At 35.1% G+C, this 25,303-nt stretch overlaps 3 protein-coding genes across 3 annotated transcripts; 1 reads left to right on the top strand and 2 right to left on the bottom strand.

The window, feature by feature from the left end:
- Positions 1-1,095: 1,095 nt before the first annotated feature.
- LOC145099364 (uncharacterized) lies at positions 1,096-2,040 on the bottom strand. Its single transcript, XM_079036952.1, has one exon. The coding sequence runs from the start codon at positions 2,038-2,040 to the stop codon at positions 1,096-1,098; it is 945 nt and encodes a 314-aa protein (XP_078893078.1).
- A 48-nt stretch (positions 2,041-2,088) lies between these two features.
- On the bottom strand, positions 2,089-3,838 carry LOC145099363 (uncharacterized). Its single transcript, XM_079036950.1, has 4 exons — positions 3,830-3,838; positions 3,693-3,754; positions 2,500-3,622; positions 2,089-2,415 (listed from the first exon to the last, which is right to left on the bottom strand). The coding sequence occupies exons 1-4, from the start codon at positions 3,836-3,838 to the stop codon at positions 2,089-2,091; spliced, it is 1,521 nt and encodes a 506-aa protein (XP_078893076.1).
- Positions 3,839-13,840: 10,002 nt separating this feature from the next.
- LOC145097035 (ras-related protein RABC1-like) lies at positions 13,841-23,076 on the top strand. Its single transcript, XM_079034511.1, has 7 exons — positions 13,841-14,038; positions 14,118-14,276; positions 16,267-16,335; positions 18,471-18,536; positions 21,318-21,439; positions 21,898-22,026; positions 22,792-23,076. Exons 2-7 carry the CDS (start codon positions 14,144-14,146, stop codon positions 22,900-22,902), a joined length of 630 nt encoding a protein of 209 aa, XP_078890637.1. The 5' UTR covers positions 13,841-14,038; positions 14,118-14,143; the 3' UTR covers positions 22,903-23,076.
- Positions 23,077-25,303: the final 2,227 nt, after the last annotated feature.

Below are 25,303 nucleotides of genomic sequence, written 5' to 3'. Positions count from 1 at the left end.
CATTCCTAGCTCATGTAGTCAACGAAAAACAAGAAGTTAAAGACCTCGAGAGCATCCACAAAGTCTATAATTTTCCTGACATCTTCCCCAAAGATCTTCTAGGAGTTCCTCCCGAACATCAAGTCGACTTCCGAATCGACTTAATTCCCAGAGCTACCCCCGTATCGTCTAGCTCCAACGGAGATGTTGTAATTATCTAGCCAACTCAACGTACTGCTAAGTAAAGGATTCATTAGACCAATCCTCTCACCCTAAGGAGCACCGATCTTACTAGTTAAGAAGAATGATGGATCTTTCCGAATGTGCATAGACTACCGTGAACTGAACAAGCTTACCATTAAGAACCGATACCCACTTCCATGAATAGATGACCTCTTCGATAAACTCCAAGGAGCTAGCTACTTTTCGAAGATAGACCTGAGATCAGGGTATCACCAATTACGAGTTCGCGAGAATGATATTCCCAAAAACAACTATCAGAGCTCATTATGGTCATTATGAATTTGTAGTAATGCCCTTTGGTTTAACCAACGCACCCGAAGTATTTGTGGATTTAATGAACAGGGTATGCCGTCCCTTCCTAGACAAAATCGTGATAGTCTTCATAGATGATATACTCATCTACTCACGAAGTAAAGAAGAACATAGCCAGCACCTGAGACAAGTATTAGAAACCTTAAGTGTGGAAAAGTTTTATGTGAAATTCTCAAAGCGAGTTTTGGATTAGGAAGGTCAATTTCCTTGGTCACGTGGTCAGCGAAGAAGGCATACACGTGGACCCCTCCAAAATAAAGGCAAAGGCAATCGAGAACTGGTCAGCTCCTAAAACTCCCAGATAGATGTTTGAGTCCAACCGTTATAGAGTTAACTCTATTGTGTAGCTCTTGTTAAGTTACATATTGCGGAAACTAAATAATTTTAGAAGGTTAGGTTTTAACTCTATTGTGCAGCTCTTGTTTGATTCCAACCGTTGTAGTCAGTGGCGGACGCAGAAAGTTGTCACAGCAGTGGCATAATTTTTTTTGTCCGAATATAATAACATAAAAAAAAGTTAAAAGTACTAGTACATCAAATCGATCCATTACATCTTAATATCTAAATTTGACATTTATGGGTACATATTTTTTGAAACCGATCCATTACATCTTCGATCTTCACTTTCATAAGTGCTTCTTTTTCAACATAAGAAATCATGGCATCGTTCAAAAAATCATCACCTATTTTGTTACGCAAATCCGTCTTCAAAAACTTCATCGCTGAAAAACATCTTTCAACCGTTGCGGTTGCAACGGGTAAAACCAAAACCAACTTCAACAACCTATAAACCATAGGATAAGACCGATGTTTCCCCGTTTCCACCATCAAACGAGAAAGGTCGGAAATTCCTTGCAAACTAGTGAACCGGTCATCTTTATGCAAAGCATGATAATATATTTCAAGTTCACCATCAAGTTGCATCCTCTCCGCATCATCAAAATCTTTTGTGTATAACTCACTCAACTTTAACAATTTTGTTTTGTTAAATTTAGAAAATGAATCACAAGGACTCAAAGCCCCCATGTATTCTAGTAATTGGGTGCTAAGTTCACTAAATCGGTCCCCGAATTCTATAATTTGCATATCCATGACGGTGTTGAAAATTTCAACTTCAAAATGAAATTGATTAGTAACTTTAGTCTTACGGCCTCTTGATGTGACATAATTTTCCGTCATATCCACAATATTAATATCATGTTTTTGACAAAAAGAGAATACCTTCGATAAAAGTTTAGCAAACCCCGTGTCTCTTAAAGACTTCAATGCGTCCATTGTCCCTCTAACCAAAGAAGCCGCTTCTAAAATATCTTGATCCTTTTTTTGAAGATGCTTTGACAATACGTTCGTGAGGTGTAAAATTTCATACATCAAATGTAAGTAAAACACGAAATCTAACGTCTTGAAATATTTTAAGATACCAAATGCTTGATTTCGGTTACTTAAAGTGGATCCTTCCTCTTTGACATAAGCAAGAACATGACGAACCTCCGGAAATAAGTTCATCAAACTTGTGATGGTTTTGAAATGTGAACCCCATCTTGTATCTCCTGCTCAAATAAGAGAGCTCTCTTGGTTTAACCCCCTTCCAGTTTCAAGTTCACCATTTCCAATTGACATTTGCACCCTTTCTCTTTGACTTTCCCGTAGCATGTCTTGTCTTTTACATGAACCACCTACCACATTAACCACCAAAGAAAGTTGCTCAAAGAAATCATCAACACCATCATGCTTCTTTGCTACACCCACAATAACTAACTGAAGTTGGTGTGCAAAGCAATGCACATAATGCGCTGAATCATTATCTTGTAAAATCAAAGCTTTTAGACCATTAAATGCACCACGCATATTGCTTGCCCCATCGTAACCTTGTCCTCTTACCTGATAAAAAAAGATAATAAACATTAAAGCGAATAATATTCAAATAAAATTCTTAATAAGGAAGAAAAAAAATGTTATATTTACCTGAGACATACTCAAATTGTTACGGGTAAAAACATCATCTATGGCTGCTTTAAGAGTCAAAGAGGATGTATCCTTCACGTACACCACTCCAATGAATCTTTCCTTCACCACTCCATGGTTGTCGACATACCTCAAAACTATGGCCATTTGTTCTTTTTTTGATACATCACTCGATTCATCAACCAATAAAGAAAACACATCTTTACCAATTTCTTTGCAAATATCTAAAACTATCTCTGTTGAAAAGCATTCAACAATTTGCTTTTGAGTCCTCGGGCACGTCACTTGATTATTTTGAGGAGCATTTTCTAATGTAACATTGCAAATGCCTTCATTATGGTCTCTCAAGAAAGATAATAACTCCAAGAAAAGCCCTCTATTAAGAGAGTCACTCGACTCATCATGACCCCGAAATGGTAAACCATTTTTCAATAAAAATTTACAACACCAAATTGAAGCACCTAAACGAAGTTTATAATTACTCTCCTCAATCTTGGTTTGCTTGTTGAAGGCTGCACTAATAGATTGTTTTTCTTTCAATAAAAATTCACAATTTTCTTTTGCTTTGTGATGAAAACTATCAATACCACCCATATGATCTCTCAATGATTGTCTTTTATTCCAACTATCAAAACCTTGTGAAACAAATGCATCTCTCCCATGTTGTTTTCCCACCATGTCTCCACATACATAGCAAAATAAACAAAATGCTTTGTTCTCTTTTATGCTATATTCTAACCAATCAAAGTCATCAAACCACTTAACAACAAAACGTCTTTCTTTTGAACCTATTTTCTTTGAAGGGAAAATATGACCCCTTGGTTGACAAGGTCCTTGAAGCAAATATGCCCTCCTTATTTCATCTCTTTGATTTGGATGGTAAGTTGTAATCTTTGGTCTTACACCCGGGTCTTTTGGAAGATCTTTCGATTCAACATTTGTAATTGGAGTAGTTGTAGGTTGTGGATTTACATTAGAAACCGAAGGGAATGATTGATTAGAAGGACATGCTCTTTTAGAGGATGCTTCAAAACTTAAATCATTGGAGCATGGTCTTTTGGAGGATTCTCCAACACTTGATTTATTGATGCTTGTTATTCCAAAAAAAAGACCCAATTTTATCCTAACAATTCAATATCAAACAAATAAGCCATCCAATATTCCAAGTAATTTCAAGTAATTTCAAGGTTAACAAATAACAACTACTAATTTCAAGTAAACAAGTAATTTCAAGGTTAACAACTACTAATTTCACCTAAACAATAAGAAATTTCAACAAAAAAGCAACTAATTTGACTAATTTCATAAACCTAAAATTATCAATACTTACTTGTTTCATTGTATTTGTAGGATTGAAAGGAGTTCCAAGCCAAGCCAAACAAAATTGAATGGTTGAACACTTGAATCGATTGAAAGAAACAAGTGTCCCAATGTCCGATTTTTTTTTCTTCGTCGATGGCCTTCACTTCACAGTTCACAGTGCCGTTTTTTTTTGCTTTCTGTAATCTCGTTCGTAGACAAGGGCACAAGGCCAGCACTCCAATTTCTTTTCTTTCAAAAGCTGATGGACACCTAAGAGAGATTGGGTATTGGGCTAATTCTATTGGTTAAAAAATTAAATAAGCAATTTGGGCATTTGGGCTACAAACTCAAAATGCATTTGAGCTAATTCTAAATTGAGGTATTGGGCTAATTTTGTTTACTTGTTGGACTAGCATTTTTTATTTTTTTATTTTTTGGGCCTCGATTTCTCAAAAGTATAGTGTCACCCGAACGAATTTGAAGTCGGTGCACCTAATAGAATTTTTTTTTTACCCTAACGGACCGAAGCGGAGTAGTGGCCCGGGACCCCCCGGGCACCACACACATCCGCCACTGGTTGTAGTGTGAGACCTCTCATTTGAAGAATTATCTGGTTTTGGTGCTATGTAGTTGTATTTGTGAGCTAGTTAGAGGAAGTTAGTGGGAGTCCCTTCTGCAGCTAATGGCGGAGAATGATGTGGAGTTTGCCCTAGGAAACCTAGGAAGAGATTTAGTGCTGGGAGCATTATCTTGAAGATGGTTAATTATATGGATATAAAGTGACTTGGCGGATTCAAGGCAATCCTTGAGGATAGTATGGATAGATGTGGAAGGTAGTATGGACCCGTACTACTGGAAGCATAGGATCCGTACTCGAGTCAAGGAGAGTTGCGATGAAACCAGGAAGCTTGCGGAGTTTGTGATTCCTTGATATATTTTGATGCATATTCTGATGGTTCATTTGGTCTATTTTCAGTATGGTGACTCTTCGAGGCAAACCGGTTGGTAGTTCTGGTGCTGGTGAGGGCTCACGCTCAGGTTCTGGAGCCGGGCAGTTGGATGATCAGACGAAGGAGTTCATTTCGTCTGAGATTATGTGTTGCATTTTCGATCAGAATCTTGTGATCTTCGGTAAAATCAAGGAGGGTATTGTGGAGCTCTTGGAGAAGCGTTTGGGCTCTTCCGTTCTAAGATGGTGGCCTTGATTAGGGTGCATTCAATGACCTTTAGGGAGTTCCGAGCATGTGGAGCTCCAGACTACCATGGGGCGAAGGACCCAATAACAAGCAGGAGGTGGTTAGTGGATGTTGCTAACGCCTTTCGCACCATCAGTTGTCCCGAGGGGCAAAGGTTAGACTTGTTTCCTATCTTCTGAAAGATAGAGCCCGAGACTAGTAGGAGGAGGTAGGGCGCACTGTTGGAGATGATGATGTTGATTCGATGACATGGGATGATCTTACAACTAGATTCAGGGCTAAGTTTGGGCCAGTGATCGAGGTGTAGCAGTTGGCGCGAGAGTTTCAAGATCTCCGCCAGACTACTAAGATGGTGGCTGAGATCACCGCGATGTTTCGTGAAAGGCCATTGTTGGTCCTGCAGTATGTGGCAAATGAGGAGACGAAGAAGGCGAGGTACCATGAGATGCTAAGGAGTGATATTTGACAGTTTGTGGGCCGATCCAGTTGCAGGACGCTGGAGGATATGATAGTGAGGGCTAGGGAGAGAGAGATTGAAATGGAGATAGACAAGAAGAGGAAGCCATATTATATGCGGAGTGCAGAGAGGCCCAATGTTATTGCGAATTAGTTAGGGGATGATGGTAGAACGACAAAGAGGTCGGGAGCCTATAGGCCCACATGTTAATGAAATAGCATGTAGGATGTAAGTACACATTGAAACGTGTTAAGGAAATGACATGTAGGCCATAAGTACATGTAGACCCGTGTTGAAGACGAAATGACATGTAGGTCGTAAGTCTAAGATACACATATTATATGTATGCATGTATGTGTATTGTAAAATATGATATATTGGAGGAACTCACTAAGCCTAGCGCTTACCCAGTTGTTATAAATGTTTTCGCATATCATATTTTCGCATATACTTTGAAATTAAAAAAATGAATTTTGAATGAAAAACCTGGATAATTGTTATGAATAAAAGAAATATTGTTTTATAAAAATGAAAATTTTGCCTTTGAAATTTCGAGATGTTACACTTCTATGAATACCGAATGTAAATTACATGGTTTTTGTTCTTCGATACAAGAAAACCAAATTACAATACGTGTCTTAATAGTTAGACATAAACATAAAACGGGGATTGATAAGTGGTCCCTTGATTATTCATGAGGATGAAACTATATCTTCGTATGTCCCTGAGAATACATGCGTTTTGAAGATACGTCAACATTAATGTTAGCGAGTTCCATAGGTTTTGACACAGTGTACTTTTATAACCAAAAGTGTATTTATATAATTTCAACTTGTTGATCAACTTATATTAAAAGTGTACTTTTTCTAACCAAAAAGTATAAAATTTGAGACTATAAGTATTTAGCCAACTTATCAAATATAAACCTACATGTAAATCCGTATAAGTGCTTAATAGATCAACTTAAGTCCTGTTTCAACTTAATATATGATTGCATAAATATTATTTTCAAAACTATACAAGTGCTTTGACTACATATAAATACTATTTCAATTCTATACGAGTGCTTTGGCTACGAATAAACACTATTTTAATTTTATACGAGTGCTTTGGCTACTTATAAATACTATTTCAGTTCTATACGAGTGCTTTGAATACGAATAAATACTATTTCAATGTTATACAAGTGTTTTGGCTACCTATAAATACTCTCTCAATTTTATACTAGTACTTTTAGAGTGTACTTCGGGGGCTATTATGAGCCTATAATCGAGCTATATGACCAGATAAAACCTTTGTAGAGCTATATGACCAGATAGAACCTTTGTATAGCATTGCAAAGGGGTGTACCTAGAATATCACTAACGATTAGTCGTCGTGAAAGAGATTAGAGAATGAGCATTATCGCCCGTTTTGACTCCTCAGGCAGAGGCTGTAGCTAGCAACCACAAGCGGAGGTGTTAACCCGTATAGATCTATACACAACATTCATCGCTTGTTTAAGATTAACGGTTATAGCATAGAGGGATTCACTGGGTTTTTATTTTTAGTTGATGAAGAGAAACTCATATAGAAATCCCGAGTTTAAACAGTTCTAAAAGTGTGTGATTTCATGTCCTAAACTTTAAGTTAAAAAGTGTAACATCCCGAAATATCAAGAGTAGAGTAGAAGGGCTAAAAGAGTAAATTGGGAAAGAGTGACTCGGCGAGTCCATGGGTGGACTCGGCAAGTAGAGTCGCGACTGGGTCGCGTGTTAAGTATCCGACTCGGCGAGTCAGTGAGATGGACTCGGCGAGTAGGCGCTGAGTGGAGAAAACCCTAATTCTCGGGGTTGAGCCCTATATAAAGAACATGACAGCCTTCTCTCAGCCTCTTTATTCCCCCTTGAGTCCCAGAAACCCTAAAATCATGGAGAAGCACCATTGTTGAGCAAATTGGATCTTGGAGAGGTGATTGTGGAAGAGATTCTAGAGAAGGAGAGGCTTAGAGCAAGGGGCTTTGCTTGGATTCGAATTTCATTGCAGTTGGGACGTTCTTTGGAGGTAATATCTCGTTCTTGGGCTGTTGTCATGTTGTTTCTTCATTTTGGGGTTTGTGGGGAGCTTGTCTTTGGATGTAATTGGAGTCTAGAGGATAGATCTGAGGTTGCTACCTCAGATCTGGAATGGAGAAGGATAAGAGAGCATGAAAGTCCCTGTGTTGGAGTGTTTAGTGGAGCCATCATGTCACAAACCCTAGCCCAATGTGCAAATGGCCTAGATCTCTTTGGATTCACGTAAAGTTTGCCACTTTACGTGATGGATGAGTTGTAGGAGGCTAGAACTATGTTTTGGAGCAATTGCATGGCCTGGAGTGCTTCTGTATGGATTCAGACCGGTGGTACTCGGCGAGTCACATGGGTGGACTCGACGAGTTGCTTGAAGATGGTCTGGAACTCGGCGAGTTGTATGAACAACTCGGCGAGTAGGTTGAAGATAGCCTTAGACTCGGCGAGTCTTGTCGAAGAGTCCCAATATTTTCTGGTTGAGTCGAGAATCGGCGAGTCAAGGGATGACTCGGTGAGTTGTGGGCGAGTGGACTCAGAGTTGTTGGACTCGACGAGTCTCGGGGTGACTCGGCGAGTTAGGTCGCGGATTGAGGGAAGTTCTGAGTATGGGGACTCGACGAGTCATCGGGTTGACTCGACGAGTAGAGTCAGTCAGGGGTTGACTTTGACCTTGTCTTTGACCAAGGGTTGACCAGTGGTTTCCAGGGGCATTTTGGTAATTGTTGATTGTTGTTTTGAGTTCAGTGCATTGGCGGTTGTCCAGTGGTGGAGATCGTATCAGTGATCGGAGCAGTTCGGGTTATCTGTTCAGTCGACAGTTTCGAGGTGAGTTATCCTCACTATATCAACAGGGTCTAAGGCACCAAGGCCGGCCCTTATTGGATTGAGATCCGGGTAGTTGTTGTTATGTTACTGCTTTGATATGTTTGCATCCTGTGAGTTAGGATGGTATATGCTAGAGACCTGATTGAGATCAGTATCCTGAGAGATAGGGAGATGCTATGCTAGTGACCTGTTAGGTCGGTATCCTGGTCAGGATGGTGGTATGTTATGTGAGCTATTTGATCTGCTTGTTGACTATGAATTGCTATATGATTGTATGTATATGTGCACATGGTTGTTTGGACTGGAGTTGGGTTGAGGCGGGTCCTGCTGTGTGCTGTAGGCCAAGATACCCAGGGCGGACCGGTTGTCCCGAAGGCCCAGCGAGCGGTCCGGATAGGCTGTAGGCCCCGAAAGGGCGGACCAGACGTGCTGAAGGCTCGGAGAGTGGACCAGATAGACTGAAGGCCCGGTGCGGGCGGACCAGTCATACTGTAGACTCAGAGAGTGGACCAGGTGGATTGAAGGCCCGGGAGCGGGCGGACCAATCACACTGTAGACTCGATGTATGTGGATAGACTTAGAGGGTGGACCAGGTGGACTGTAGGCCGATGCGGCGGACCAGTCACACAGTAGACCCGAAGTTCATGGCTGTTCTGTGATCGGATATGTTATGGCATGTTATGCGTGTATGGTATTTGTGGTTGGTATTTTGGGGATATCTCACTAAGCTTTCGGGCTTACAGTTGTGGTTTCATGTTTTTCAGGTTCTTCAGGAGACTGTGGCAAGGCGAAGGCGTGATCGTACCGCTCCTCATGATTTCGTAGTATTGTGATTCTGGGAACACGTTAAATGTTTTGTATTGAAAACCTTTTTGTAAAGATTTAATGGAATCGAGATGTTTTTGAAAAATTTAAAATTGGTTGTACTTTTCGGTTGTTACAAAAAGTTTATAGATTGGTTGTTTATTCATTGTATAAAATTTATAAGTTTTCTAACGAAATTTGGGCAGCGTAACGACTGTAATTTGACCAAAACCATGTTTTACCCAATGAAAAACCAACAATACCAATATCCGATCAATCCTAAATAGATGTGTAATCATTGTTTTTAACAATACGACGACTATTTAACATATTATAAACTATACAATTATTACGATTTTATCATTTGTGTTACAGTTTATAATTCATGTATAACATTTATTTTTCTAATAATCATCAAATACATGTGTATGGTTTGAACAAAAACAAATGTGTTATTATTTTAATAACTAGTTTTTATCATACAATAGGTAACCGTTTTTATAAAAACCTTTAGATAATAAATCAAACATTTTTATAAAATTAAGACGAGTATTTTGCACGTATTCTACCCCAAAAACATTAAAATGTTTAAAACGGGACGTAGAACTCACTTTCGATGCGTGCTTTAAACTGTTGGTGCATTTGATTCGGAAACCGGATTCGAAAATCAAGATTCAAATTGTGACTCGGGATTTCACAAATGGCACCTCGTTTTCACAAAACGACACTCCAGGGTCATAGCTTAGGTAAAAGCAAGTCGGGAAACCTATTTGGATTAACCGAAAAACTGTTCAAATCAGAAACCTCGATCCGTCTTGTGATTTCTGACTTTTCACGTGGCACACTTTTGGAGCAAAACAAGACTTGAGGGTTGTATATTTGACAAAAGCAAGTCAGGGAAAGTACTTTTTGCGACTGTCGGGGCTGTCCGAATCTCGACGGAGCTTCGCTGAAAAATGCCTTTTTAAACAAAAAGATGGTCAGAAAAGTGGTTTTTCGGTGGGGACAAAACTCGCTGGTCAAGGAGGTCCGGTGGGTTAAATTTCAAGGCTGGTCGTGGTGGTTGACGGCGGCAGGTGGCGGCTTCCAGAGTCATTTTCTCACCGGTTATGTGGTGGTCGGAGGTAGGGGAGGTGATGGAGGATAACTGAAGTGCTTTATAGGTGCTGGTGTACCATGGCATAAGACGACAAGGGGCAGCGACGCTTGGTGGTCGGTCGCCGAAAAACATAAGAGATATGGAGAAAGATGTATAGGGAGAGAGGCTCCTCCTTTCTCCTATTTATAGAGGAAGGGAAGCCATGGGCTTTTGACAAGTGTCACCTCCTTGAACCGCGTGCCCAAAATCGACGAAAAACGACTCTGTTTCGACTTTCCGAATATGCCAGTTAGATGTCCGAAACACGGTGATTCCAAATATGTTATTAAAGTTTCCCAACGAAAGAGCTAACTATGCAAAAACATGTTTGAAGTTATAATTATAATTTCTCGTTTCGACTAATTTCTTAAAATCACTATAACTTCGTGCTAAAAATATTCTGAGAATGAGATCAAATAATAGAGTATAGTTTGAGTCCAAAGACGTGCTCATAAATACTTAACGAGATGTGTGGCTAACCCAACGAATCAATTCAACGTTTGTTTACGGAAAACTCAGTTATATAACTGATTTATTTTCTTAAAAAGGGCATAACTTTGACATATGATCTTCGTTTTCGACATTCTTTATATATACGAAATCGTGTTAATATGTTCCATCTCTTAATAGTATGAGTTGTTCATGACAACACTTAATACATAAATCTTATTTTTAATGTACTAAGTCGTTACTTATGTATTGTGATTAGTGTTTCGTTAACGATCAATATTTATTAGAGACAAAAGGGTATTCCCTATACAATTTTAATGAAAACTTTATTTGCATGAAGAGTGTAATACAATACATTAGGTCTATTAGGGGTGTTCACGGTGACTGGGACCGATGAACGATGACCTAATTTTCTCACTTGTTACAGAATAATCGTCAAAATCAAGGCTGAAAAATCATTCGTGTGACACTAGCCGAAGGCAAACCGACCAAATGGAGGCTAGTATTACAGTTTCACATTCAATTTTCACTTTATTTCAAAACTTCCATTAGAAATCCAACATCCACCTTAAGAACAACAACTGCATCATCAAGGGAAAAATCATCCAATTTAGTGCATAATTAAGACTACATTATATTTCAACACAAAATCTTCCAATGGCCTCTCATTAGGATATTTATAACATCATCTAATCGATCTTTCAATTTAATTACACAAATTGGTAAAAAAAACACATAAATAATTAAATAAAATAAATTTTATTTGAATCATTACATAAGACTTTAGACAATAATGTTGGGTTATGATGATCATAAGAGCACAAAGCAACATAAGCATAAAAATGGACTTGATCATTATGACCCACCATAGATCCTGTTCTACTAATTTTTATTAAGAAAAGAACATATAGTGTAGATCGAGTATTTACCTCTTGTGTGGAGTAGTAGGGATGATTTAGATACCAAATGAAAGTTCCTCCACTGAAGTCTCACCCATGACAAGTGATATAGCCCCAAAATGACCAAGCTCTTATGTTCTATGCTTGGTAAACTCGAACCCTAGACTAGTTAGGGATGTCATGAGTTCTTTTGGCCAAGATGGAAAGGACGAGGGAAGTCGAAGTCAAAGTCCGTTTGTAGGTCAAGGGTACCATATCCCAAATATTTGATATGATTATCCTCTTTAAATTGGTATGATTTATCCCTTTAATTAAGGGATATCATTACCAATTTAAACTAAAGATAATTACATATAGATCCTCAAAATTAATTAGTTTCTAATTAACTTGCTTATAGTGTGACAAATTAATAAAATAATCACTTTAAATCTGTTTTTGTCATTTTTATGCTTAAATAATATATTGCGTAATCCAAAAGACCATGCTAATTATAAAAAATCATAAACTAGTTTGTGAGGCTGCTAATTATGGAAAGTCACTAACTTGTTGTGATCATGAACATATTTCCAACAGTAAAGAAATAAAAATTTGGGGCTATTTTAAAAACAAAAATTTGAAATTTTGAGGTATTTCAGAAATTAAAATTCTTAAAACATATAAACAAGTCCATGACTTCATAGCAAAATGATTAGAATAAAAAACACAGTAATCTTACTTTTTCAAGCCTTTGTTCCTGCATATGTGATTGGTTTTGGTATTAAGAAGCCAAAAGTCTATGAACAATTAACCCTATCAAGGAAGAAGGAGATAATAGATGTTTCCTTACTCTTTCCGTTCTTGGAAATTGAAAGTTAGATGCGACTGACGTTTCTCCTACCATCAACATTTTATTTTTCTTCCCGTTTCATGACTGGTTTCGTTCAATCTTTCAAAAGTCTCAGTCATTAGAAACAACTTATTATTTAATAGTTACACAATTTAAAATATGAAAATGAGCACTAGAAAATGGGGTCTCGGTCATTACCCAACCTGCCCCATCCAATTGAGCTGACACTTGTCGGTTAACCGATATTAACCAATAACAAAAACAACTAACCGATTAAAATCGTAAACTAAAATTAGTTATAACTGATAACCAACGATTAACTAGGTTAACTGATATTAACCAATAACCAAAACAACTAGCCAATTAAAAGCTTCAACTAAAATTAGTTATAATTGATAACCAACGGTTAACTAGATTAACTGATATTAACCAATAACCAAAACAAAACTAATAACCAACGATCAACCAAGACCATACCAAATTAGCCATGTCAAAAATACTCGATACCCGAATTATCCACCCGATTTTTACGGATATCGGGTAAATTTTTTCGGGATTTTTTTTTCGGGTCGGGTAAAGGGTACATTTTTTGGGTTTCGGGTATACCCAAATTATTTTAAAAATTCCTTTTTTTCTGTAGAGCTTGTGCTATATAGCAGGTATTTGATCACACTTAAATTAACTATCATTATTGTAAAACATGAATCTATTTATTATGACAATATGACACTAACAATATTAAAAGTAATTATTTATATATCATCATGTTCTTTAAAACTTAACTGTTTTCTAGATTATAGTTTTTATTGCAACTAACAAACTCATTATCTTGACGAAACTTCAGAACATGACAAAACTTATGGTTACAATTATCTTAAACATTTTAAACTTTTAAATTAAGATCTTTAACTATTTGTTTTTTTAACATCTTATTAGATTAGATTAAGTTGTTAAAAAATTACTTGATATCTCATGTATTATTGACTAAAAAATCTCAATGTTCAAAGCTTGAGTAACTTTGTTTATGTCTCATTTGTTTATATAAACAAGACTAATAAAACACGACGTATTTATTTCATTAAATTATTTTCAAGTGAAATTCAATATATATATATATATATATATATATATATATATATATATATATATATATATATTCGGGTAATACCCGAATTACCCAAACCCAACCCGATACCCGAATTTAGTTTGAATAGAATAACGGATATTTTTTCTAACATGAATACCCGAATTAACCGAACCCGAAAAAAGCATCCGACCATCACCATATACCAAATCCCTTGGTCGACGAAATAAAAAATCAAAATAAAAATAAAAATGACGCGGTTTTGCGGTTTTCTCTAAAAGCGATATAAAACGATGCCTTAACAGGGACGTAAGCTGAACGGCGAAGACAGCACCGTCTAACAAGCTTAACGCACGTAGCAATTTGTGAAAGAGAGATCCTAGTGGCACTTGTACACAACCTTCCCCTTTTGGTCTTTAACATCAACAATTGCTTCATACGTGCGATAACAATTAGATCAAAGACGTTAGCTTCGTAGATCTGTGTTTTGCTTGATTCTCGCAGCAAAAGGTCACTGATATTGCCATTATCTATTTCTCTTTATATTTTCATCCTTTGACTTCAGTTGCTAAATCAATTATTTTTCTAGGGTTTGTTTGTCGTTCGGCTTCATCCATGGATTCTTCTTCAGGGTCGGAATTCGATTATTTGTTCAAATTGTTAATGATTGGGGATTCAGGAGTTGGTAAAAGCAGCCTCCTCTTGAGTTTCACGTCTGATACCTTTGAAGAACTTTCTCCTACCATTGGTAAGTCGCTCCCTTTTCTCTTTACTTGCAATATCTTCTAGTTACTGTGCTTTTCTTTCTCCTGTTACTTGCAAGTTTCTCATTTGTAGGATTTAAAGCGGCCTGTATCTGTGTGTAACATAGTTTGATAAAATAATGAATATTTCACGTGAGATCAATTGCTCAACTTGTTTCCTGCTCCATTAGTGCTTATTTAAGGTGTTACTTAAGATGGCTGTTCTCGCATGAATGCTCATAAGATGTTACATTAAGATACCTAAAGTATTGAAAGACTTGCTTGATTAGTTGAGTTTATGAATTATTTTATGAACAAACCTAAAGATTCTTCACAAACCAATTGCAGTTTGCAAGTGTTTCCTTTTGTGGAGATGTGTGAGTTGGTCTTTTAGGGCCTATGTCCTGGTGCTCAATGTATAACGATCTGGATCTTATACTCTTACCTTAAAGCCCACAATTCAAAAAGCAAATAGGTATTCGAAGTCTTGAAGGGGCTTGCTTAATATCATGACTGGTTCATGAGTCGACTAGAAGCAATTTGAGGGAAAAATGCACAGTTTCTGTCACTTGTTAGGATCGGTCTGAGATGTTTTACAAATGTAAAAGATTTCCCATGTCAGGTCAATTGGATCTTCATTTTCTTTGTTTGTTTTCAGTTTGTCCAGACTCCAGAAGATGTAATGTCAAACAAATAGGACAAAAAAATTGCAAAAGTTTGCCCTATTGACATCAGTCCCAGCCAAAGACGGTAGAATGTGTTGAGTCTTGTTCTTTTTCTGCATAACAAACAAACAGGCCTAACCTAATAGTTTTTGAGCTGTTGAGAGAAAGGCTTATGATTTTGTAATCTGTTGTTCTCATATAGATATAATCTCATGTATTTGTAAAATCAGAGGGTTCTAGTTCTACAAATGAATGCGAGTTAGGCAAAGATCGAGTCATGAGTGATGTCTAAATATCAACAACAATAGTTTGATGTTGTTACCTTTACTCGACAGTTGATCTACATGTACCGGTTTTCTTCTGCATTAGGCTAACGAAGCCGATGAGCCCAAACATGTTTGTATTCAACTATCTGGTGCGGTTACTTGCATAATTATCTTGAAACTGATAACCCACAAATACAATTTTATGCTTCATAGTTCATGCTCACCAGATGCCATCGAACTTGGGGTCAATCTACATGTTCTATGACAAAACATGTATTTTCATCATTCATAAAATAGCAGCAGGGTTTTTTTTTTATTTTTTTTTTATTTTTATTTTTTAAATAAGGAACCGTTAAATTGTTGCTTGGTGTTTACCATTCCTACCCTACCACTGTTGCCTTGCCTTCCCTTGATCCAATTGATGGCCAATATGGGCTTAGCAGTTGGAGTCGAAGTAGGAGAAGGTGGTAGTTTGGAGTTTGTTGCAATTGCAGTTGGAGATGGTTTAAAACCGTAACCCCTCTTCTTTTCATTTCAAAATTAAAAAAAGTTGTATTTCTTTTGCACAAATATATACTGGATTTATTTAGGGGTATTATGATAATTTTTCAAAGTTCGTTACTATGTATGTACGAAAAAAGGAACAGTGACTTAGGTAGGAGTAGGACAAACTAAAAAGTTGGTTGTTATTATAGACTTTAAAAAGTACATGTTCATGTCGGTAGTTGTCTAAAGTCTAAACGTATGCAAATCTCAAAAATGGCCTGGTTAGAAAACCTGACATTTTCCATGTTCAGTCAGTGTGACCTATGGCTTACAAAGCATAAAATGGAATATTTGTGAAAGCATGTTTCTATTTTATTGATGAAAAGAAAGCGAATTAGGGACATTGCTGTTGGATTTGTTTGCTTGTTATTGTGATAGTTTGTGGTTGCCTACAGTAACATCTCTATAATGAGTGTGTATATTTTAGGTTTTGAATTGCAGAATGGATGCTTTTTAGGACTGTAAAGCAGAACATTCTTGACTTGACTGATGATAATTTGCGTTGTTGTGCACTGCAGGGGTAGATTTCAAAGTCAAACATGTTACAGTTGGGGGGAAGAAGTTAAAGCTTGCTATTTGGGATACCGGTAATATATTTTATTATGAACTACGTTACAATGCCAATGCCATTCATAGATTAATAAAGTTTAGCGTTGTTGACATAAACTTGTATATTTTTATATCTGGTAATATATATATATATATATATATATATATATATATATATATATTATATGCTTCCTTGGCATTTGTTTTCTGTCCTTTTAGTTACCCCACTCCGTATGTCGGTATTAGGAACTGAAAGTGGTTTGTTATTGTTACACTTGGATTAATTTCCATCATCTTGTGTGGGTTTAGTAAGTGCATGGCTTAGTTATTATGAGGAAATTACGAGACAAACTCAAAACATGACACGATTTGGATTTTGGACCTTGCAATTGCAATTGAATTCCAAATGGATTCACACTTTTCAATAGTTCCGAAAATGATTGAACCAAACCATTCATTCGCGTTCTTCTATGATGAGGGCTTTTGTACATACAAAAGATCGGAAGCAAGTCTCTTGTTCCACCAGAGATTGCAATTTTTCTTTTTATGATGTTGATATCAGTTTCTGTCACGCTCCAAATCCAAATGCATGCCAAAACCAGTACCTACAAACCACTACATATAAAACATAAAAAAACCATTATTTTCAGATGATCTTAATGAGGACCCCAATCCAATCCACTACATATAATATAAATCATAAAACCATTGTTATCTTACTTAATGAGGAAGTGTAGATGTATTGTCGATTCCCTTAGGTTACCTTACCTGCTGCTAGTTGCTGCAAATACAACACCTTTCCCAACTATCGATAGATAGCACCACTGGAGGAAGTTTTCTATGGACTAGTATTTTTTTTGGGCTGAATGACAGTTGATGACCCTTTTACCCTTCTATATGAAATATGTCTGTTTGATAATGTAAGTTCTAAAATATGAAATACTTAGATAATGATAGATTCTTAAATATTTTGATATGCAAATGATATAATTAAATCAAATACTCATATAGATTCTTAAATATTTTATATGAATTATAAATGTAAATTAGCAATTTCTGTTTTAGAAACTACCATGATAAAATTGCTAATACGTTTAGTCATTTTATTTCATTGCTTACGTAGGACAGTCAACACGATTTAGTAAATTTTAGGTTCAAGATCGTACACGTGAATTTGCTATGTAATATATGATCAGACTTTGGAAGTGTTCTAGAAAGCTGATATATATATATATATATATATATATATATATATATATATATATATATATAAAAGAAATATTTGGATGTAGCTTGTTATAGCTACTTTTGCCTCTCAGATATATGTATGTGTAGTGTGTACAATTAACAGAGTCATTCCTTCATCCAACCATGTTCCCCTTATTTTCTGCTGCATCCACCCAATATTGGCATTGATGAACTCTTAGTGCTGCTAGAAAGAGGGTCAGAAAGGGTGATACTGTTAGCAGGTGAAAGCTTGTCTATTTGATGGAATTCTGATATGCATACAAATGAGTTGCATCATTATTGCATGTAATATTAATATGGTCCTCTCAATATGGGTTTGTGCGGAAGTGTTTTAGACAGTTTCAAATTAAGTTGATCCTTCACTTACTTCCAAATTTAGTTTCTTGTAAACATTAGAAACAATTGAATGGGAACATTTTTCTTCTAGGATACACACTTTGCAAACTATTTGTTTTAGCTTTAAAGCGAATTCCATGTTCTACCTTGGCCTAATTTTGATAATGTTTTTATTTTTTTTACGTAATGGACTCAATAGGAACAATGCCTACACAGGCAAGCTATATATGGATGTTTTTCTTTTACTTAATGCAGAAAGAACGATTCAACAGATTAAGTCAGTAGAATGTGGCTTTCCTCATCACGTCATAATAACTTTCTACAAATTTTCCCTTGTATGTTTTTTCCTTCCATTTTCTCAAGCGTGCCATCATTTTCTCAAATATTGTGTTTGTGTTTGTGTGAACATAATTTATTCAGACAATATTGAATATTTTATCCAGTGCAAAATAGGGACCTTAGTTCATATAGGAGACAAGACATGTGAATTTCAATGTAGGAAAATGTTGTTGTTTTTTTTTGTGACAACTGCTCTCCTTTAGATACTAACAAGTGCGGGGTGTTCTAACTTGTAAGTTGTTGATTGCAGCTGGGCAGGAGAGATTCAGAACTCTAACCAGTTCTTATTATAGAGGAGCCCAAGGAATTATAATGGGTATGCAAACTGCAAAGCCTTCTTTTGTTTTTATTACATAACTTTCATGCCAGTCTGACCTTTCATTGTTATATGATGAGTTCAATTCGGCATCTGTTTGATTTTCTGTTCATATTGATTGGGCATTGGCACAATCCAACTCCTAAAAATATCTTAATTAAGCTGCCCATCATAGAGTAGTCATAAAAGTTATTGGGCCAAATGCAAGAAAATAGCAATGTATGTTAATTCTTTTTTTTATTAAGGCATTGTATTTTGAAAAACTAACCCTTATAGTTATAGAATTATACTTCCAATTATTTTTCTTATTTAATCCTTGTAGTTGAAAAAACTATCCAATTATAGCAGTGAAAATTACTTGGTATTTGGATGGCATTGCTATAATCTGTAGATTTTTTCAAGTAAAATGCCATAACAGGATGAAATGAATGTAGGATGCTGTAATAAACATAAAAATACGTTGCTGTTTCTTTCATAAGTTAGGCTAAATGCATTGTAGTTTCAAATATCTTCTTATTAAGACATTTAATTTTAAAAATTTACTCAACTATAGCATTGTACTCAAAATTTCTCTTATCCAGACATTGTACTTCAAAAATCTACCCAATTGTTTGTAGCATTGTACTTCATTTCAAAGACATATCCGTTGAAAAATCTATTTAATTATAGCACTGACGATTGCTTAGCATTTGGATAATATTGCTATAATTGGTAAATTTTCCAAGTTCAATGATGTAACTAACACGAGTAAATGGAAAGTAAGATACTGTCATACTGAAATTAACAAAAAACATAGAAGTTGTTGCTATTTCTTGCATAAGTTGGGGCTAATTGCAACAAGTAGCGACATACTTCCATTTCTTTTTTTATTATAGTAATTTTTCTGACATTTATTAGGCTAAGTAGTAGACCATATATCTGGATATTATTCATTATTTTTTGATTCAATTGATTGAAACGTCTAGCCCATCTTAATTGCAAAGGAAAATCTCCTTTAAGGAATATTTTTAGTTTTTCGGTGTTTTGATTATTTAATTCAAAATATTGTTTTGAATTTGGCGGGCTAAATTTGAAAAAAATCCTTTTCTTGCTTTCCGTTGATATTTTGATTTTCACCAAAATTGAAATTGATATTCAGATTAAAAAGAAGTAATTTGCTTGGAATAAACCTAGCATTGTATGTGCATTTACGACATTGTACTTTCTAGAGTCTACTCAATTATAGAATTCTACTTTACTTTTTTTAGTAAGACGTACTTTAAAAATCCAACCGATTATCGCATGTACTTTCGAATTTTTTGTTTCTTATGAAGACGTGCTTTGAAAAACTTATCCACTTATAGCAGTGAAAATTGCTTTGTATTTTGATGACGTTGCTATAACTATTAATTAGTTAGATTTTCAAAGTACAATGTTGTATTAGGAAGTTTTTTAATAAACAAAACAATGGAAGTACGTTGCTGTTCATTGCATTAGTTACTTAGTTAGGGCAAAATGCAAGAGGTAGCGACATACTTCTATTTTTTTGTTTTTTTATAGCATCCTACGTTCCTATTTCTTGCAGAAGCTTCTAGAGCCGTATCCTAACCTGATTCAGAAACAGAATAATCTTAGGCTTATTTTTTTCTACTACAAAAATGTACGCAGTCAAAGCATCGTAGTTAAACTTTTTTTTTCTTATTAAGACATAGTACTCCAAATATCTATCCAATTTTAGCATTGTACTTGCAGTTTTTGTTGCTTTGTATTTCATGATATTGCTATCATCAGGTGGATTTTCACTTTCCAAAATCTAATGTTGTAACATGTAGCAATGAAACTAGGATGTGATAATATCACAAAATAATAAAATATAATAGTACATTGCAATTTCTTACATAATTTGGAGATAAATGCAAGAAATTACAAGTTGCTTTCATTTTTCGGTTTACTATCTACTTCTATTTTTTTTACTATAGCATTGTACTTTCATTTTTTTTTCTTATCAAGACATTTACTTCAAAAATGTAATCAGTTAATGCATTGTAGTTACAATAATTGCTCTTATCAAGACATTGCATTTTAAGTTTCTACCCAGTTATAGCACTATACTTTCAATTTTTTTTTTAATTAAGATATTGTACTTTAAAAATAACATTCTATTTCTATATTTCCTTCTATTATAGCATTTTGCTGACCAAGGCATTAATTATACTTCAAAAATCTAGTATACTTTGAGTTTTTCTTTTCTTATTTCAACAGTGTACTTAAAATATCTATCCAGTTATAGCATTGTTGTTTATGTTTTTGTTTCTTATTAAGCCAATCCATTGTGCTTTGAACAATTGTAATGGTGAAAATTGGTTTGTATTTTTGGATGGTATTGCTATGATTTTTCCAAGTGCAGCAATGCTTTAACAGGAAGAAGTGAATTGTACAGTAATAAAACAAAAAGATAGAAGTACATTGGTATTTCATGCATAATTTATATGGATAAATGCAAGAAAATGGTTACTGTAAATCTAGTCATTATTTTGATGTTTTTCTTATTAAGATATTGCACAAGTCAAGAGTGAAAATTGTTTTGTTTCTATTATTTAATTAGTAGATTTTTCAAAGTAGAGTGCTGTTATGCTGCTCATCATTCATGGACTTCCATTCCATTCCACGAGAATTTCTACTTAATATTTGTTTCTTGATTGATTAATATCTATATCATTATCATCTCATCATAAAAGCAAAACCAAATACCCTTGTCTTCCTAATCCTTTGTGTAAAAGCAAGCTGTTGGTTATTTGTCAGTTTACGATGTAACCCGGAGAGATACATTCACAGACTTATCTGATATATGGGCAAAAGAAATCGACCTCTACTCAACCAATCAAGATTGCATCAAGATGCTTGTTGGCAATAAAGTTGATAAGGTAACTGCACTTGTGTTTGTGTCCATTCAATTCTACTTTTTTTTTTTTTTTTTCTAATTTCAGTAAAATAAAAAAAAAAAGTTAGCTAGAAAGGAAACAAGTCGTCCAAACCAAAGTGTATTCATTCAAATGAATGCTTACCATCTCCTAAATTGTTTTATTCAGAAATATGGATTAGTAAATGGGAAATCACTTTCCTTGATTTAGCCAGTTAACTATTGTATGCAATGATTAAGCAATTATACTTTTCTTTTATTCCACTTTCTTGGTTTTTGAGTAAGGGGAAAATACAAGAAAGGTTATTCTCAACTATACTATTGGTTTACTAACCATTACAAAAAATCGATGAAAAAATGGTGTGAACGAACAAGTGTTTTTCTGTAGTTTGCACTTATATTATATATTTCTAATGGTATTGAATGAATACATTAAGCAGCAGCATATAATCTGTTTTGCAGGAACAAGATAGGGTTGTGACAAAGAAAGAAGGAATGGACTTTGCAAGGGAATATGGATGCCTTTTTATCGAATGTAGTGCAAAAACGCGTGTCAATGTGGAGCAGTGTTTCGAGGAACTTGTTCTCAAGGTATTTATTTCAATTTTTCTTCTACTTAGTTTATGTATGCAACATCATGAAATGATGTTTAGGACCAAAATATGCATCAGCATTGTAACCTACTGGCATGATGCTACCTTTTAAATTCTTATCTTAATATCTAACTTATCTATGCAACAATGTTCCATTTGTTTTACTAGTTTATGCAACACAAATGATCACGTTGTAATTGGTTAAACAGTTGCCGCTTCTAGAATGAAACACGTTACTTGTCTAATAACTAACTATTGCTATTCTTTTTACTATTATCGTTGCTACTATTTTATTTTATTTATATGTACCATTACTAGTCTTATATAGCGTTGAGATTGCTTTGTATTTGGATTGGATGACATAGCTATGAATATGATTGGGTTAATTTTTTATGATACAATATTCTAATAGAAAGAAATGGAAGTAGAATGCTATCATAAACAAATACATATATAGGAACATTGGTATTTGTACATATTAATATTATTATTATTATTATTGTTATTATTATTATTATTAGACAAGTTAAATATCCTCCTACCTTTTGATCCTACCAATCCTCCTACCAATTTAAATGATGACATGTGTCATATTAGTATCCTAAAATATCATTAAATCTCATTAAATGAGCATTAAATGTTACATATGTCACAATTTCATTGGGTAGGAGGATATATAGGAACAAAAAGTAGGAGGATATTTAATTTCTCTTATTATTATTATTATTATTATTAATATTGTGTGTATGGACGAAATATGCAGATTTTGGATACGCCAAGTTTGACTGCTGAGGGGTCAACTACTGTGAAAAGAAACATATTTAATCAAAAGCCTCCATCAACTTCAGATGCATCAGCTAGTGGATGCTGCTGAATTTGATGCTAGTGGATGCTGCTGAATTTGATGTGTTGTAACCTGAGGAATATGTATCATGTGGGATGGATGTTTGTTATTTCTTTCATGTTCTTTGAAACGACCCACCCTTGTATCTTTGGTTGAACTATGATCATGATAATATTTATTATATGCTGAAATTGGTTGATAAAATCTATTATATGTTTATCAGACATACGTTTCACCGATCAATATATATATATATATATATATATATATATATATATATATATATATAGAGAGAGAGAGAGAGAGAGAGAGAGAGAGAGAGAGAGGGAGAGAGAGAGAGAGAGTTATGTTCAAACGAAAACATTTTCTATGATGAGAACATTTAAGAACATTTATCCCACCACCTACCCCACCCTTAACCACTGGTCCATCTATTCCCCTTCTCCCAAACTAGTTTTTCGCTCAAATCCGAATACAACACTCAATTTTCACCGCTGCATTTTTTCCACTCCGTCATCGTTAAAGTTACTAGTAATCGGATTGACACCATCAATCACTACCGGAGATCACTTTTGCAACAATGGATCCTCAATTTCAACGACAACTGGCGGCAATACTGGGAGTCGATATGCCGTTCGAAGCGCTAATATCTCAGTTAGTGGAGGTGGTGGGATCTATGTTGCAGATAGTTAAGCCAAGTCAAGTCGGAGACGCTACTACAATCTTCAAGGTATAAAATTAATACCACCTAGTTTTCAATTAAATCTTCTTGTATCATGCTTATGCTTGCGAAACATTAATTTTTCATGAAACGTGATCCTAATTTGTTTTGGAAAGTGTTCTATAGTGGTAATTGCAACAACTATCACAAGTTTATTCATTTTTTCCATTGTTTCTTCTAGTCCTTTGACTTGAAACTCAGTGTAATAATAAGCGACCACAAGAAGATGAATCAACGACAAGAAAAAATCTGAATTATTGGACTTCATTTCCCCAAACATATTCAACAACTTGAATGTTTGGTTGTTGAGATTATAAACTGGATTTTATATTCTTGCATAGTTTCCCAAAACATATTTTGATATCTTTGTTTAATTTTCCTCTGTGTAGGAATCGAAAGAGGTGACTTAAAGAGCTTAATGGGTTAAGTTGGCAACTTAACCCTAATAAGTATGAAAGTGACATTTTATTTGAAAATCCTTAACTTTGAACCCTCATTAAGCCAACCATTAAGGCCCTTAGGTTAAATTGAATTTCACATCTCTATAGCCTAATAAGTAACCAACAATCATGTTAAAAGTGATAAACTTAAGGCTTAACCGTTAACTCCTTAATAGAATAGCAAAAATGATTTAGAAACCTAGGAATTCCACACTATAAAAGTAACCCCTACCATCCCTAAAATTGGCCATAAGAATTCCAAGGTGAATCCCTAGCCGATTTATGTTTCCTAACCTCTCTCTTATAAGCCTCCTTTTGCTTTTGGTGTTTGTGACTTATTTGAGGTATCACATTTGAGGTACTAAGTTCTTGAAAGGCCAAGAACTACAAGCTACAACAAAGCGGTATTCATCTAACTAGTTTTTACGTTGTATATCTCCAATTGCATGCTAGCTAGGGGTATATGCTTTGGATGAAATGAAATTGTATGTATAACTTGAGAAAACTTAGATCCAAAGCATCTATGGTTGTATGTGCACCATAGGATTGTTATAGTGCTCAAAACCTATCAATGGTATCAGAGACTAGGGTGTTTTCTGTTATATTGATGCAATTGTATTGTTTTCAAAGCTGAAAATTTTCAATTTTTTGGTCTCTGACTGCTGGACTCGACGAGTCCATGCCATGAACTCGACGAGTTAGATCATCTGTTGGCAGATTTTCGAGTTTTTGGCCAGATTTGGATTAGGATCATTACCACAAACTGTTTTGACTGATAAAATTCGATTTTTCTGAGAAGGTATTGATTATCCTCATCTAGTTGAATGATGATTGTCAAATTTTAAGATAATTACTTGATTTTGTGAAAAACTAATTATTTGTAGAATTTGATTTGAATCATCTTGCTATATGAAACTAGATTAAGTCAATTTTGTGATATAGTTAATTATATGATTAATTTAATTGTTTTCAAATTGATTCAAGAAGTTTTGAAAAGTTTCAAAACTTGCCCTCATGTTTTGGAATTTAAAAATTGATTAAAAGGTTTTATTTTGAAATATTTAAATTCTAAACCATAGAGTTTTAAAAGTGTAAAATTCAATCCTTGTACTATTATAATATTAAAAGCTCAATACTTATGTATGTATAAGATAGTCAGTCTTATCATTAGTAGGCCTCATTCACGAAGCTGGTCTATAAGGGGGGGGGGGGGGGGGTGTATAAGGAAATTGCTTATAAAATGGCGATTGAATGAGTGTCTATTCTCATC

This window comes from Lactuca serriola, chromosome 4 (genome assembly GCF_051521515.1).
Source record: "Lactuca serriola cultivar US96UC23 chromosome 4, Lser_US96UC23_V15, whole genome shotgun sequence".
In the NCBI taxonomy this organism is placed as follows: domain Eukaryota; kingdom Viridiplantae; phylum Streptophyta; class Magnoliopsida; order Asterales; family Asteraceae; genus Lactuca; species Lactuca serriola.
Note: the sequence above shows the minus strand (reverse complement) of the source record. Positions and strands in the feature narration are given on the sequence as shown.